At 40.1% G+C, this 18,390-nt stretch overlaps 1 protein-coding gene across 1 annotated transcript in view; it reads left to right on the forward strand.

The window, feature by feature from the left end:
• LOC145992238 (uncharacterized) overlaps positions 1-18,390 on the forward strand; it is a 37,187-nt gene that overhangs the window by 10,513 nt on the left and 8,284 nt on the right. Inside the window, exons 3-4 of the mRNA XM_083128579.1 lie at positions 15,251-15,416; positions 16,778-18,366. Of these exons, the coding sequence (XP_082984705.1) occupies positions 15,251-15,416; positions 16,778-16,941 (330 nt within the window). The 3' untranslated portion in view covers positions 16,942-18,366. The remainder of the gene's footprint in view (positions 1-15,250; positions 15,417-16,777; positions 18,367-18,390) is intronic.

Genomic DNA, 18,390 nt, shown 5'->3' on the forward strand with positions numbered 1-18,390 from the left:
CCATCAGATTATTTTCAAAGTGCTTACCAATGGACCAAAGTGACTTGATATTGTCTTTGTATGATTTTTTACCAAAATAGAATGACTTTACGTATTGTTGTAATCCCGTTTACCTGGGATCTGAGGTCACAGGGAAGTTTCAATTATACATTTAGGTAGAGCTTAATTGTATCTGTTGGCTGAACCTGCTCCGATTAGGAGGGTAGAGATATGGAAAGTTGATGTAAAGGTTATTCACGCTTGTTCATACCTGGTAGGTGTGTGATGTTCTTGTCCTGATGCTTCTTGCAGACCGAATCGTGACAGATGCAAAGGTTCTATCCTTCGACCCTTAGCTCACCAAACCGAGCAGTCCCTTGCACCTTGTAGCATGCTAGGCAGCCGTAACTCCGTGTTCCGTCGTCGTAGTTCAGTAGTGTTAATGTGTTGTAAAGTAATCAGAGACTAATTATCCATGTGAGCGTCGCTTAGAGTCAAAATCCAAAAGAGAGCGAGCTCCGGGAGTGAGCTTGCTTTTATAATCTTAGGCTTCGAAAGGTTGTTAAACCTTTCGAACGCGGTAGATCTTGTTTTGATCCACGCGTTTGCCTTTCAGTTCCTTGTTTAACGGAAGTTACAAGTTAACGCATTCTTGGGATCACCCGCTGGTCGGACAATTCCAGGAAATAAACAAGCGTGAATATTACCATGACGAGGTTTTCTCGGTTTAATAATCTCCATATCTGTACATTCCCCTTGTTGAAGTAATCGATCCATTCTTGTGATGGTCGACTAGCTCCGGAGGAGGTTACATTTAAAATTTATCATTTATTAAAAATTACAAAATCCGTAGAAAACCGATACATCAATCCATTCACCATAAAAAAAATATTGAGATCACTAAAATAGTCATATCATCAAACACCGTTGAGAGAAAAAAAATATAAAACATGCAGGAAAAAAAATAATACTGTAGGTCAAAGCCTCTTGTGTACTCACAGAGTACGAGCATCAATAACGAAGTCTTGAGGCATGGATAAAAAAATAATCATATAGGTTGGACACTGAACTAGTTTTGAATTAACGATGACAACATGATAACAGAAAAACACATGTCAGCACACTGTGAAGGAACGCCGCATAACACACGTGGTTTTATTGACTGTGTGCGTAGTTCAAAGTACACACTGAATAACACACACGAGGTTGGGCAGGGCATTGAGGTAAAGTTACCATGGCAACGCTGTAGACTGCACGGTGCTATTGGCCGAGTGTAATCCGTAGTAGACGAAAAAAACACAAAACAAAGAGACTTATCTCTAATCCACTAAAAGTATGGGCAGCACCCATGGTCACAACCCTGGCACTGTAAATGACATATTTGTGTACTAAATGTGTGTGCCTGACGGTAGTTGATGGAGGCTGAACACTGGAACACACTTTCAGCCGATGAAAAATGACAATGCGTATCATGTGATGGCAGTAAACAAGGGCAACACAACATGCTCTCAGTGGGAGGGGCTTTGCCGATGTAGATCGCCGTGACGTCATGGAAGGGCAGTCTGGAATTCAAGCCTACAATGGCGGTTCGGGTCGGTAGACGTCCTGAGTAAAGCGCTCCACAGCTGGGTCACAGCCTGGAAGATGGGAAAAGCCGCCAAATGGTCCAGACAGGATTGGGTCCTTAGGTGCTGGAAGTCCACAAGATCATCGTCGTTCTCTGCGATGAGCCTAGATCTCTCGCTCGGAAGCACAGGCAGGAGGTCGTCACGATGAATCCATCCGGTAGCATTCGGGGCGATGAGAATGAAACAAGCGCAAAAAGGGAAAAATTAGGAAAAATGTAAAAGGTAGTGGAGCAGAGTTATAATAAATGATGGCGGGTGATAAAGTCGACAGAAAAAGGACTTTCATATAAAACTTGGGAATTATTTTGGGGGGAAGGGGAGGTAATATCTGCTCGTAGTGACGGCAAAGGGGCGTTGTTGCTTATATGACATAGAGTTTTTAAAGGGACCTGTTTATGAGTGACAGGTTTACATGAGGAAAGTTCGCCGGTGGGAAACGGGGGGGAGTGGAGTTGGAATAGCCGGATTAGCCGGGAATGAAATGAGAAAAGAAAGGGGAGTTCAGCGATAATAGAACGAACTAAGTGATTACGAGACATTTCCATCTGTAATATGTGTAAATGTCGTATATAAAAACAATTGCAAGAATTTTTACGTGTATTGTGGTCAAAGGATTAAGCGCCTTCGATTCGCTGCTAATAAAAAAAAATTGAAAATGAAGTGAAAAAGAGTAAGTAATATGTTTATAGAAAGTTCATGGAAAAAGAGAGTAGGTTTTAATTTCATGGGATATAAGCTATACCATGTCGTGTGCTATCAATAATTGAACTATAAAATTAAAGGAGAGAGTGGGAACATTTGCCTAGATTTATTTTATGCTTTGTTAACATATTTAGTGCATTGCAGCTTTCAAAGAAGCAGTTCGCGTTACACCTGAGCGTAAATAAAAATTGCTATGGCCAAAAAGCCAAAAAGTTCAGCTAGTTCTACGCAGTTCATTTGTTCTTTAAATCATTCATCTTGTTCTATCTTAGTTCTTTCTTTCTTTGTACTTTTTTTTTTGTCATTTGAGCGTATATGTACCAGCAAATGGGAAAAAAAAATGTTTGCTAGTTAGAATCATAAACGCGCTTAGTACTTATTAGTCAAATCAGCTAAGTGATATGTTCTGACTTACTATGCGTATAATCGCAAAATATAAAATAACATTAAAATATCAGTAAAAATTAATTATTAGGCAAGAGATGTATTATAAATGTTCCGACGATTGAGATAGCATTCTGTAATCCTGGTCTTGTTAAAAATAAAAATGAGTTCGTTCTAACGAAGAAGTGCAGTGTGAGCACGTGAAGTGAAGAGGAGGAGGGAGGGGGGGGGGGGTCGATGAGCGTGAGAAAATGCTGGATCATGGGATGTTAGCATGTGCAAAGTACGTAACGAGGCGGCTAAAGAGAGTGATAACGGAGTGGAGTGTTAATGAATGTTAGCGTATATGTTAGTGGGGTTTTTTATGGCACTAGTCGTAGCGGGCTTTGAGTCTAGAAACAGTAATAGTGACGGTCTTTTGTTTATTCCTGCCGTCGATGAAAGTGACTTCATAGGAATTTTCGTTAACTTTGCGAAGAATAGTTCCTTTATACTTATAAGAGGACGCAAAGGCTTTTGACACGCCTGGAGTCAGAGTGGCATCTAGAATCCACACATGTTGACCTGGTGAGTACTGTATTTGCCTAGAAGTGCGGTCTATGTACTTTTTCTGCTGTTCGTAACGTTTATGTAAGTTGTCGTGAGCGGTCTTACGTATGGATGTCAGGAGTTCAAGTCTCTGTGCGTTCGTCTGGGAGATATTGTCAGGTTTCGAAGGAAGGACTGCATTTGCTAAAATCCTTGGGTTGTATCCAAACAAAGTAAAATACAGGCTCTGGAGGGATCCAGAATGGATTGTAATGTTGTGGCTGAACATCGCACTAGCTAAATAGTCACACCACGAAGCCTTTTTCTCTAACACAAAAACTCTCATAACTTTCTTTAAGTAACTAAATGAACTCTCAACTAACCCATTCGTGAAATGTGCACAAGTATCTACATATTTTAGTTGTACGCCTGTAATATCAGCTAACTCTCGTAAGAGTAAACTTGAATTGGGTGTTGAGCGATCTAAATAGATAGTTTCCGGGAGGCCATGGATTAGAAAGACTTTCTCAACTAAAGCTGTTGCTATGTTTTGTGCATCATGATTAGCCAAAGGAGCTGTAATGACGTATCTTGTACAACTATCAACTACTGATAGAAAATATTTGTATTTGTGCGTTTTAGAAGAGACTAGTGGTCCACAAACGTCAATATGAATTCGTTGGAAAGGAATTTGGGCTGGTTGAAATGTTTGCAGCGTATGTGGTTTAGAACCTTGTGGTTTCTTTGAGATCTGGCAAGGGATGCAATGTCGAACCTTATCGTACACAAATTTCTTCATATTAGGGAAAAAGTAGCGCATAAGCATTAAATTATATGACTTTTGTGCACCTTGGTGACTTCCATTCATTTTATGTGCATGAATAAGATCGAAAACTTGATTTCTTAATGCATGGGGAATACAAAGTCTATCCCGATAACCATTTTTGATTTTATTAGTCCTGTATAAGACTCCATTTTTGAGTACATAAGAATACGAAAGTTTTTCTAGTTTAGGATTACTAGCTTTGTCTTTGTTTTCTAAAACGTCAATAATGTCTCTTAAATAGGGGTCTTTACGTTGTTCTGAACTAATATCAAAATCTGCTGCTTGTGCATGAAATACTTGATGAAAGAATAGTACATCATCATCATCATCATCATCTTTCTTGTCAGGATTAGTCTGTTCTATCGGTAAGCTTGCACGGGAAAGTGCATCCGCAAGTTCATTTTTACTGGCGCTGACATGCCTTATTTCAAAATCAAAATTCTGAAAATAAAGAGCTCTTCTTCCTAGAATAGAACTATGGTGTTTAGTTGAACGAAGATAGGAGAAGGCTTTGTTGTCTGTGAGAACCACAAAATGTTGATTCATAAGAAAAAATTTGAAAGTTTTCAAAACATAATATGCACCTGCAATTTCAAGGGAAAATGTGTCAGCTTTTTTCTCTGTGTCTGTTAAGGCTCGTGAACATAAAGCACATGGATGTAAATGTCCTTCTTCATCGGGCTGTAACAACGCTCCACCGATCCCAATTCCGCTTGCATCAATGTATACATATGAGGGGCGCTTAGGGTCATAAGGGCGGAGGATAGGGGCGGAAGTGATCATTTCTTTCAGTGTTTCGAAACTTTTCTGGTGTTCATCAGTCCATTGAAACTTAACATTCTTTTTGAGAAGCTTGAATAAACATTCTGTGGGTCCTGCAAAACCTTGCACAAATCGTCGAATGAAATTTACAAGTCCTAGAAAACTACGAAGCTTGCGTTTGGTGGTAGGGGTGGGATATTCCAAAATAGCTTTAAGAATATGTTCTGAATTCTTAATTCCCTTTTGAGATACCAAGTTACCGAGGACTTTTACTTCGGTAAAGGCTAGCCTACACTTAGAGGGTGACAATTTAAGGGATGCTTGTCTTAACTTTTGAAACATTCTATCCAGTATGTTAATCATTTGTGGGAGATTTGAACTGTAAATAATAATGTCATCAGTGTAAACAGAAAGTTCTGAACTGTCTATTCCACTAAGGGCAAGTTCGCTTACGCAGTTCATTACACCGGGGGATGTTTTCAATCCCTGGCATAACCTAGCATATCTAAAACTACCAAGATTGTTAATGGAAAAGGCGGTAATGTCCTTAGAACGCTCTGTTAATGGAACCTGAAAAAATGCACTAGACATGTCCAAAATTGAGTAGTATTTCTTACCAGCGATCTCTGTCATGATGGTTTTTATGTCTGGGGATTGTAAGGAAATCGGAGCTATTACTCTGTTTAAATCGCGAAGGTCAGAAATAAAACGATAAGTCCCATTGGGTTTCTTGACTAATAGGACTGGGTGTCGATAGGGACTCCCTTCACAGCGCTCTATAACACCTTGGTCTAATAATTTCTGAATTTCCTGTTTCATAGGCTCTCTGTAATGAAAGGGTATAGGGTAGGTCTTGGCATACACTGGGGTGTCATCTGTCAGCTTGATGTCATATTCCAAAACATTAGTTTTAGTCAATTTATCCCCTGGCCAGAGAAAAATATCTGCATACGTGTATGCGAGCTTTAGGATTTTTTCTCTTTCTTCTCGGGGAATATCAGGGTTAACTGTGAGGAGGGAGGGGTCAAATTTCTGTTGATTTTCACTTATTTGATGTTTTACTGTGCTATTTTCATTACAAGAGCATGAAAATGCGACATCTTCGCTTTTATTTTCCCAAACGGAAGTAACGTCACTTAAAATTTCACAGGTCGATATTTCACCTAATATTGTGTCACTTTCCAAAGTGATTGTGGTTTCCGTAGGGTTGTGTATGTGAATGACAGGTGACTGAGGGTTTACTGTAGCATTGGGAAGGACTACTGGATGCTGGGTCATAAGGGAAGCAGATGGGGAAAAAAGTACAGGCTTAGGGGTGTTAGGTGTCATAGTGGTGAGTTTCAAATTGATATAAGTTTTTGTTCGTGGACTTAACTGAATTGTGTTTGAAAGGATAGCTTTTCCCTCATAACACATTTACATTTTCAATTTGGGTGAATATGTCATGTGACAGCTGGTGAGTCTTGTACTTTGACCTCAAAATACTATAATTTGGAGTACGTCCTAAATGATGAAGAGTTATTGTGTTGTCTTTTAACGACATTTCGCACCTCTTCGAAGTCATTTCCTAAAAGGGGAGGGACATTTGTTGAATCTACAATTCTAAACGGGTGCGAATATTTACGCTTTCCAATTATGATAGGAAGAACTACAATTTCAGACACACTCAGATTCGATCCGGACACACCTTGGATTGTGGACTTCACCTTGTATGTTTTTCTTTCAGAAGGAAGAAGGTGGGAGGGATAAATTGATATTTGGGAACCCACGTCAATAAGTAAATCTACTTCTTTCCCTTGTATGCTACTATTGATAAAATATAGGCCATTTCTCTCAATGATAGGAACTTTGTCTAATCTACTATTATCCTCGATTTCGTTCCTGCAAGTCGAAGATGATTTTAGTTTAAACTACAGTCTCTTTGTGGCTTGTAAAAGCATTTATCGCTCACGTGATTGTAGCGACCACAGAACGTACAGGCAGATGTATTTGCTTAGTCGCGATTACCCATATTTCGAGTCTGATCTCGACGTTGAAACCTGTTGTTATTATTACCTCTGAATTGGCCTCGAGAGTTCGATCTAAAATTTCCTCTATGATTAGCTCTATTATTATTATTACCCCTGTAGGAAGAGAAGTTATTATTCCCCTTGTTGTAAACTCTGTTCCCTCTGTCATGTGCATTTTGATTAGTCGTTTTCGCAAATTCCAAAACATTTGAGCAAAAATTAAAAAGAGAAGCTGTGTTCATTTGCTTGGTTGAATGTAAAGCTAAGTTCGACATTTGTGACGAAAGTTTATTTATCTCATCACTAGAGGTAGCACTTTGAGCGTGTTCCACTGTGGCTACGGCTGGTGGCGCCGCGCAGTGAGCACTGTCAGAACTCGGTACATGATGCATTCCTTGATACATTGCGTGGGAGTTATTGACGAGAGCGGGATTTGATTGCAGACTTTGGACTTGAGGAGCCGATGGTGGGAGAAAGCATGGACTCTGGTTATATGGCACAAACTGCTGACTCGGGTTGTGATGATTAACTGGGAGGGGGGAGTAAACCTGTGCATGAGAACAGCTGTGAAGTGGCGTCTGGGTCAATGTCTGTTGCTGCAAGCTTGCTTGTGCTATTGCCTGGTCAATTTCAAACTTTTCCTCCATCATACGGGAATTAATCAATAACTGCTGGCGTTCGAAATTTTGTAGGTGGGCAATTAATTCCTCTGTTTTGGCAAAGTGCTTATTAGTTAAACAGCCAATGTATTTGGCTCGCAGTCCCGTGATTATATAAGATAGAGTTTGTTCTTCAGTGGCGTTCGGGAAGTATTGCTGGACCAATGCCTTCTTAGCAATAACATAGGTATGGATCGATTCGCTAATCATTTGTTTCCTTGCGAGTATTATCTGTACGGGATCCGCTGATAGGTACGAGCCTTTAAATAAAGTACTTAGCTCGTTTTTGATATGGGTGTATGTCAGGTCTACAAAATTGGGTCGTTTCTGTATGTCATGAAAATAAGTTAATGCAGTGTCAATCAAAAATAAAGGCAACATCTCTTTACGCTTAGCTTCCGACCATCCCGCGGCGTGTGCTACATTTTGAAACTTGAGGAAAAATGAGTCAATGTATTTTGGGTCATTTCCGCTAAATGGTGCCGGGTACAATGCAGTTGGGATTGGGGTGGCCATGTTAGTGGTGGGAATTTCTACAGTTACGTTATCAGAGCTATTAGTATTGTTAGAGGGAGTTGAAATGGGAGCTGGGGTACTTGCTAAGGGCTGGGGTCGGTTTCTGGTGGGTGTTTCCAGTCCAAGGACAAATTGAGGGTAGTTTCTAGTAGCAGACCTTAACCGTGTTAGTGGAGGAGAGGGGAGTGGGGATAAAGGTCGTGAATTTATTGGATTTGCCGTGATTGCAGTAGCTAACTCTATGATTTGGTCGAGGGAGGAATCTAGGTGTTCGTGCAATGCTATCTGTGACGTATTCATAAACGAAGGTTCGTCGTGCTGACCAAAGAACAAATGAAAGTATGGTTATGCAGTTATTTATGTCATTAATATATCGCTTGTCAAATAAATATAAGCAAGTGTTCTCATTCCTGTGTGAATGATGCTTGAATACATGTTATGCAGAAGAACTAGATTTTGTTGGGGGGGGGGGGGACTCTGCATAAAAAGAGAAAAGAGGGGTTGTATTCCATAGGGTAATATACAAAATTGTCACTGGGTCTGACGCATCTTAAGCGTACTGTGGGAGTATGAGTTGGAATTACTAAAAATTTACTTTAAAAAATGCTCCCAAAGTGGGAGGGAGGGGGGGAGACTAATTTAATGTAAAGCAATTCGTACAGAAGGGTACTCAATTGCAAAAAGGGCTTGAAGCACCTCCACCATGTTGTAATCCCGTTTACCTGGGATCTGAGGTCACAGGGAAGTTTCAATTATACATTTAGGTAGAGCTTAAGTATCTGTTGGCTGAACCTGCTCCGATTAGGAGGGTAGAGATATGGAAAGTTGATGTAAAGGTTATTTACGCTTGTTCATACCTGGTAGGTGTGTGATGTTCTTGTCCTGATGCTTCTTGCAGACCGAATCGTGACAGATGCCAAGGTTCTATCCTTCGACCCTTAGCTCACCAAACCGAGCAATCCCTTGCACCTTGTAGCATGCTAGGCAGCCGTAACTCCGTGTTCCGTCGTCGTAGTTCAGTAGTGTTAATGTGTTGTAAAGTAATCAGAGACTAATTATCCATGTGAGCGTCGATTAGAGTCAAAATCCAAAAGAGAGCGAGCTCCGGGAGTGAGCTTGCTTTTATAATCTTAGGCTTCGAAAGGTTGTTAAACCTTTCGAACGCGGTAGATCTTGTTTTGATCCACGCGTTTGCCTTTCAGTTCCTTGTTTAACGGAAGTTACAAGTTAACGCATTCTTGGGATCACCCGCTGGTCGGACAATTCCAGGAAATAAACAAGCGTGAATATTACCATGACGAGGTTTTCTCGGTTTAATAATCTCCATATCTCTACAGTATGAAGTGTGAAAAATAAAGAAAAGTTGTCAGATTTCCATTCATTTGGTGTATTGTTAATTATGATAATAATTTGTTATTTCATTTATAGTTACTATTTCATTGTTTTTAATAGTTGCACTATGCAATTTTTTTAGAGCCGCAGTGGTCTAGTGAGTAGGGCATCTGACTACCACTCAGGAGACCCAGGTTTGATTGCTGGGGTGATGATGCATGCCATAGCACAGGACCTCATGCTCCCAATATGTGACTGAGCAATGTAAATTTAAATCAGATTCCTAAAAGGCATTTTTAAAAAAAGTCAGAAAAGTGCTTTCTCGAAAAATTCTTTATATATCTGCAAGCAGCTTTTAACAATGAATGATTTGAACAAAAGGGTCACTCACAGGGTTTCATCCGTCCAGCCTCTCTGCTAGTAGTACCCAATTTCCATAGAGTGCATATTACCTAACAGGAAAAAATACAAGTCTGTGGCAACAATGAATCAGTAGTGCATGTCTGCACCAAAGTGTGTTTCCTGAAGCAAGACCTCGGCTAGCAGAAAAGTTGCCACATACAGTGCCTTTTTCAGTCAAGTCTCCTGTGGAAAGTCAGCTAGCTCAGCCACCAGCATTTAGACCCACAGCTGTATACTGACTTGCCACTGGATGTGTCAATGCTTCATTATCCAGATAGCTGGTGTCCAGTTTGCACGTGTTTGTGAAGTGTAAAGGTGTTAACATATGTTTTAGATTGCTTTTTTTAGTTTACTTATTACTGGTGCTTTTCTGCAGTCTAACAATGCCACACTATCTGTACAATTTGAACAACGCATTTTCATGCACGACTCTTACGTCATTACGAATTCTTGTAGGGAAGTTAAAATACGTTTTGTAGCAGAATTCCCACATGTTCCTGTTTCACACAGAGACAGTGTTCGGATATTTGTGAACAAATTTAGGTTATCAGGGTCTGTTCTTGATAAGAAGCAAACAGTAAAATGACTACATGATGAAGGTTGTGCAAATTACTCACAAGTTTAATACATACCGTGCATTCATTTCGATCTTCAGCCGAGAGATCGGGAGAAGCATGGTGGGCTGCGCTGACAGAGATGCCGACATTTGCAGCCTGTAATGCCCACTTATTTTTATAGACATATGCAGACATTTATATAAATATTGCAAAATTAGCACTAACCTGTGTTATAACACGCAAAAGTTCTTCTGTAATTCATCCAAGTTCTGCCCTTATATACACAAATAAATACGCTTTAGAAACGATGGTAAGATCCACAGATAATAAAACATTTTAATCATAGTTTTGACCAGTAACATCCTGCTTAATTTTATATCCTTGTGTCGATGGGGATCGTTTGGAGGTTTCGAATGTGTAACACTGTATCAAGATTACGCTGCAGACGAAACCGTTAAAAGTCAATGGTTTTCATGAGCTTCCTTGAAATCCGAAATCTCCGAGCTCGAGTTTTTTGTTCCTTCGCGACTAGATGAAGACAGAGCTGTGAATATAGTGGCGAGCAGATGTAAACCAAGAGCATGTTAATTTCGTACTGTGCGCAAGAGTGTTATTCTTGGTTTCATGCCGTTACTTGTTTGTGTTATTGCAGTGTGTATGTGTGTTGTGTCAGTGAGACGATTGTAATGCCAGCCGCAAGGTTCATGTTAGAACAATGAATTTTTATGTATGACACTTACGTGAAAACAGACTCGTGTCGAGACGTGTGTAGGCAATTTGTACAGAAATTCCCAGGCGTTTCACCTCCACATAGAGATACGGTTAGACATCTTGTCCTTAAATTACGAGAAACTGGATCGTTAAATTTTAAAACACCTAAGCAAAAACGACGGATTTTAACCGAAGCAAAACTCGATGATATTGGTGCAGCGTTAGAACGTTCTCCAAACAAACCTCTACACCGTGCTTCACAGGAGATGGGCGTGTCAAAATCATCAGCACATACAGCCACTAAGCTATTTGGTCTAGGAATTAATTTGTGCAGTTGTTACGCACACATTGAAGCTGTAGTTCAAACACAAAATACATAAATACCTTAAGAAAAATATTGTCCATCGCGAGCCACCACTTTCACCCATCTGTCAGGCAAGTTACGGATTCCGTGGCGAAAGAAGTCCTCATCCTTTGAAGCGATCCAGTCAGAGACCCATTTTTCGATATCTTCTGAAGAAGTGAACCGCTGTCCAATCAAATCGTTATTCATGCAATCGAACAAGTAGTAGTCCGAAGGAGCAACGTCTGGTGAATACGGTGGGTGGGGTACAACTTCCCATCTGACATTTTCTAAATAGGTGTTGACCGGTTTTGCGACATGTGGGCGAGCGTTATCATGTTGAAAAATAAGTTTATCATGTCTGTTCTCCCTTTCTGATCGTTTCCTGGCCAGAGCTTGCTTCAAACGCATTAATTATCGTCGATAACGTTCTCCATGAATAGTTTCACCCGGTTGCAGCATCTCATAGTACACCACACCTTTCATATCCCACCATATGCACAGCATAACTTTTGCACAGTGAATATCTCGTTTCGGTTGTGATGGACCTGGTTCACCTGGCTTCACCCAGGCCTTTTTTCGTTTCGGGTTCTCGTAATGGATCCACTTCTCATCGCCAGTAACAATGCGATGCAAAAACCCCTTTCTTTTCTGTTTCTGAAGCAGCAATTCACAAATGGTTTTTCGTCTTTCAACGTCTCTGTCTTTGAATTCATGTGGAACCCAATGTGACATCTTTTGAATCATTCCCATGGCTTTGAGGCATTTGGAAACTGTTGTTTGATCAACGCCTAATGCTTCTGCAAGTTCTTCCTGCGTTCGACACGAATCCTGATCGAGCAATGCTCTCAATTCTTTGTCCTCAAAATTTTTTGGCTGTCCAGGTCGCTCTTGGTCTTCCAGGCCGAAATCACCACTTCTTAACCGTGCAAACCACTTCTGACACATTCGCTCAGCTAGTGCATGGTCACCATACACTTCCACCACAATACGATGACTTTCGGTAGCACTTTTCTGCATGTTAAAGTAATGAAGCAGAACACCCAGCAAAAACACTTTGTCTGGCACGAACTGCGCCATGTTCAGTTGACTACAAAATGCTGTTGTTGACGCGTCAATCAACTGCCCTATACTACGAACGATGCGCGCTGACAGGAGTTTTCAACGCATGTGTGGATACACGGAACTGTGGGATGATACGCTCGTTACGCCATCTCTTGTCCAGGTGCACGAATTAATTCCTAGACCAAATACTAAAATTAAAACCATACAGAGTTTCTATAGTCCAAGAATTACGGCCCCCTGACAACGTAAGTAGAGTAAATTTCTGTAATTTGGTTTTGCAGAATATTGTACAGAGCATTCCCCGACATTCGCTATGAGACTCGACGGCAAGCGGCCCGGCATCAGCACTTGTTTATCCGGTGAACGGGTCTGTGGCAGTCGCATGCTACAGTATGTTTTTTTTCGCCACTCTCCCTCCCTTCGCTCTCTTTCCCTTACTGTGGACGTTGCAGACTGACACCAATATAATCTTCCCTCGGAAGTTATGTTGTGTCATGTCCGTGTGTTGAAGATTGTGGCTTAATATGGCACCACAAAAGTTTACATTACAACAAAGGATTTATCTTGTCGAGAGTTATTTCGGAAAGAGGAATTGTGGAGAAGTGCGACGACTTTTTGCAACGAAATTTCCTAGTGTTACCGTTCCACATAGGACCACTATATTAAACTTCGTAAAAATGTTTAGAGTAACAGGGTCAGTTCTGAATAAAAGTGGAAAGAAAAATGGGGAAATCTAAAAAATAAAGTATACAAAGACAATCCGCACACCATCCGTGAGTTAAAAGAGAGTATTGTACGAGAAATCAGGAGAATTACAGTAGACGAACTTGCACGTGTAAATGCCAATTTCCTTGGGAGATTCAAGGAATGTGTTGTAGCAGAGGGACATCATTTTCAACACCTTCTGTAGTCAAGGTTAGTACACAATATGAAAACTGTAATTTTAATAGCCGACTCTACCGACTGTCGCGGACCCGTTCACCGGGAAAGACAAGCGCTGATGCCGGGCTGCTTGCTGCCGAGTCTTAGCGAATGTCAGGGAATGCTCTGTAGATGGTATTGTTGATCCACAGTTAATATTTTTTTCGGATGAGGCATGGTTTCACTTGCGTGGTCATGTTTGTTCACAGAACAATAGATACTGTAGCACTGAAAATCCCCGAATAATACACGAAGTTCCGTTACATGATGCAAAAATTGGTGTGTGGTGTGCTGTAAGTGCAAAAATAATAATAGGGCCTATATTTTTTGAAGACACAATAAATTCAGAGAGTTACTGCACACAAATACTCCCGCTGTTTTTTCAGTTGTTATCAGATAATGAGAGACAATATGGGTATTTTCAACAGGATTCGGCCACAGCCCATACCGCTGCTGATTCTTTGGATGCTATAAGGGAGGTGTTTGATGACAGAATAATTTCTAGAGGTTTATGGCCTTCACGTTCGCCAGATCTTACCGTATGTGACTATTATTTGTGGGGAACCTTAGAAAATAGAGTCTACCGAAATAACCCTCATAGCATCGACAAACTAAAAGACAATATAAGGGCAGAACTTGTAAGAATTACGGAAGAAGAACTTTTGCGTGTGAATCAAAATTTCATCAAGCAAAGCCAGGAATGTGTGAATGTAGGTGGACATCACTTTGAGCAACTCTTATAACACAGGTTAATGCTCGTTTTGCAATATTTATATAAATGTATGCATATGTCCATAAAAATAAGCGTGCATTACAGGCCGCAAATGTCGGCATCTCCGTCAGCGCTGGCCGCCATGCTTCTCCCGATCTCTCGGCTGAAGATCGAAATGAACGCACGGTATATATATAAAATATAATATTAACTTACGTTTTGCGAGTATCGAGGTAACTCCTGCAACGTTTCGGCGAACAGTTTCAGGAAGGGAGCAGTTGCGACCCGAAACGTCGCAGGAGTTACCTCGATACTAGCAAAACGTAAGTTAATATTATATAGATATATATATATATATATATATATAACAGACATTTTCATGACATCTGCGTGGCAAGCTACCAAGCTTTCAAACCTGAAACCATGCATTAGAAGAATTGAAAGAAAATATCAGGAGGGAAATTGAAGCAATTTTGGAAGAGGAAATGATAGTGAAAATTTGCTTTAACATTGCCGTAAATATGTGGATGCAGGTGAAAATTTGCTTTAAAATTGCTGTAAATATGTGGATGCAGGTGAAAATTTGCTTTAAAATTGCTGTAAATATGTGGATGCAGGTGAAAATTTGCTTTAAAATTGCCGTAAATATGTGGATGCAGGAGGTCATCATTTGCAACACCTCGTGTAACAAGGTACATGCTCATTTTAATTGTAACTATCAATGTAATTGTACGAGCTTCTTTCATTACATAGCTAGCGGTCCCTGTTACGTGGATATTGCATGCTGTTTGCCGGCAGATGCGATCTTACTTTCCGCCATGCTAACCACCGTTTCGCAGGCAACTAGACTGAAAAAGGCACTGTATAAGCGAACAATATTATATGCAATATAATAACCATGCTCATTAAGTGTAGAATTTTGACAAGAAATGGAAATTGTCTATATTTTCAAAGGGCCTTCAAAATATAGTTCGCACATGAGACCCCTTGTTTTGTAACTGCAATGCTGGTTCTTCCCTAAAATGTTGTCAGGTGGGGAGGAGGGAGCAAATTTAAGACTGTTGAGTTGTCTTTTCTTCATATTTCATACGTGGTTGGATTTTTAAACGAGTAGAAAAATTCTTGATAACTTCGTAAACAATAATATTTGTGTAATATAGGTAAACAAATCTGGTGACTTGGGAACAGTTGCAGAAAAATATTTCTATTTGCAGACTGTCTGCGGAAGCTTGAAACACGTATTGAAATTGAAAACAGGTCTAGGAGGAAGTGATAGTGAAACTGCAAGTCAGTGTAGCCAGGCTTCAGATGCTTCAGAATCTGCCCCTGTAACTGCAGATGACAAGGTTCAAACTACTTGCCCACCTCTACCAGTAGAAGGTAAGTAGCATATTAACATTACTGTTGACCATAAATCATTTTAAGTGAATAATGCATAACTAACCAACTCTCTAGCCTTCTTAAACCTGAAGATTTATGACTGCAGCAACAAAAGCCTTCCATCTGTCCCTATCCTGGGATCAATCCAATCTTTTCCATCCTTACCGATTTCTTTTAGGTCCATCTCAACGTTATCCCTTCATCTTTCTCTTGCCCTTTCTACAGGGTTCTTACCATCAGGTTTCCCAACAAGAATCCTGTGAACTCTTCTTTCCTCTCCCATTCGTGCCACATGGCCTGCCAACCTAACTTGTCTTGATTTAATTATTCTAATAATATCTGGACATGAATACCTGTCTCCTCATTCCTTTTAGGTCCAAATATTTTCCTAAGGATTTTATTTTCAAATAATCTTAATTTATGTCCCTCTTTTAATGTACAGGGTGGCTCAATAAGTCACTTAACACCCCAGTACAAGGTCACTGCGGCATGGAACGTGAAAATGGCGATGACCAATCGTTGCCTGGCCAAGGGGAAACCACATTGATGTCACCCGCATGGTCGGCAGCCATCTTGATGTCCGCCATCTTGAAATCAACTTCAGAAATTTAAATGGGAAGGGGGTCGTGCGACATATCAAAATCGGCTAGAATTTCACCAGGAAAACAACTGTGACATTTGTTTTCACCTAACTTTAATTGTTGCAGAGTTAACAATACCACAAAGTTATGGCTCAAAAAGTCACTTAACACCCTCGGTACAAGGCCACTGCAGCGTGCAACGTAGAAATGGTGATGACCAATCGTTGCCAGGACAAGGGGGAACCACTTTGAAGTCAAGATGGCGGACATCAAGATGGCCGCCGACCTCACTGGTAGCGTCAATGTGGTTCCCCCTTGGCCTGATAATGGTTGGTCATCACCATTTCCTTGTTGCGCACTGCAGTGGCCTTGTACTGGGGGGTGTTAAGTGACTTTTTGAGCTACCCTGTACATCCATATAATACTACAGGCAAAATTACTGTTTTGTATATTTTAACTTTTAGTTTCTTAGATATTATATGTGAAGATAAAAGTTGATGAAGAAAAAGTAACATTCATTTCCTGAATTAAGTCTGCTTTTTATTTCCTCTTTAATATCATTTTCATTTGTTAGTATTACTCCTAAGTACTTGAATTTGGAGACTGATTCACACGAGATGTTATCAATAATTATATTTTGATTATTACCTAACACTTGGTTTCAGCCTGTAAGCATATATTATATTTATATAAAGTTATTTTTTATATGAAATATAATATGCAGAATAAACTTGAACCTAGGGTATCATTCTAATGTTATTGCATTTGTTCTGTGAACAGATGTTGCATCTAGCAGCAGCCCAGCCCCACCCCAATACCAATTTCGGTTGGCAGAGAAAATGCAGTCGCAGTTTGGTGCACTGGACTCCATGCTTGAGAATGCCGACAGATCATCTGTTAGTATGTCTGAACAGAATACCCAGATGAGGAAATTCTTAAATTGAATCATGAATTTGGCATTATTGTTGTATGATACCTAAACGGCAGGTCTGTTATATCTTCATGTCCTCAGCAAGTTAATTTTTGTATATTGTATCTAATAAGCATGTAAATTGTTACTAATTTATGAGGGAAAAGTAAGAGAGGTTGTGAAGATCCGTATATTCTGTCAGCCAGAATATTCTTCGAGGAGATTCAGGGATTGTAGGTTTTAGGTGCTCCTCAAGATAAACATGTAGCTTTTGAATTTATGTACAGGGTGTTTCACTCGGGGTGGAATCCTGTATTTCATTCATAACTCTGACACTAATAAAGATATTGCAACGAAATTTGGAGTGAACTTACTTCCATTCAAGTGAAGTCGGGTGACATCATAACAAGTGTTGGAAATGGCCACCATTGGCGTCCAGGCAGCATTGGACATGGCGTTCCATGTTGTGGAAAGTCCGTCTCAGTACGTCAGGTGTCACTGCTAGGATGGCCACACTGATGTTTGCATTCAAGGCCTCTATGGTTCGTGGTTTGTTGGCATAAACCTGCGATTTCAAATGTCCCCACAAAAAAAAAAAAAAAAAAAAAAAAAATCTGGCGGCGTGAGATCTGGCGAGCACAGTGGCCAAAGTCCCCTGGAAATTACGCGGTCGCCGAAAAAAGACCGGATTTTGGCCATGCTTGCGCCCGAAGTGTGTGTGGTATTGTTCCATCCTGCTGGAAATAACGAATGGATAATTCCATCGGCGCCGTTGCTGCTCCAGGTCGCACGATGTTTTGCTGCCTGGATGCCAATGGTGATCATTTCCAGCACTTCTTATGATGTCACCCGACTTTGCATGAACGGAGGTAAGTCCACTCCAAATTTCGTTGCAATAACTTTATTAGTGTCAGAGTTATGACCGAAATACAGGGTTCCGCCCAGAGTGAAACACCCGTTACATATTTATACTCAGGGCCAGCCCTAGGTGGGTGTGGGGCCTCGGGCATACAATATACGCAAGGGATCATAACCAAAATTTTTCATGTCTCAAAAAAAGAGAATTTTTTGTTCTTTAGTCGTCTGAAATACAGATGTTCTACATGATCCCAATTTAAAACATTACATTTAATAAATAACTAAATTATACATGTATCTTGTATTGTTATCTAAAACAAATAAGCACAACATATTGAAGTTTAAAACCAAGAATTATGGGAGGCTTAGAAGAGTTTCAATTTTTTTTATTTCTGATGCAACGTTCGTCATATTTAATTACAAAACTGGGTATGTTCAATATCTATCAAAGTGGTAATTTTTAATCATATTGAAGAGCTTCTTTACTTATCTTCAGCAAGCTGCCTTGCAGATATTAAAAAGTTGGATATGCTCCAGTTGAGAGTTTTTCCATAGCTGAACATTTTTTTTATGCAAAGATTTTTTTTTGGAATCCCAAAGTGTACCTAGTCTTATCATAAATACT

The sequence above is a fragment of the Lepisma saccharinum genome, chromosome 9 (genome assembly GCF_977018435.1).
Source record: "Lepisma saccharinum chromosome 9, izLepSacc3.1, whole genome shotgun sequence".
Classification (NCBI taxonomy): domain Eukaryota; kingdom Metazoa; phylum Arthropoda; class Insecta; order Zygentoma; family Lepismatidae; genus Lepisma; species Lepisma saccharinum.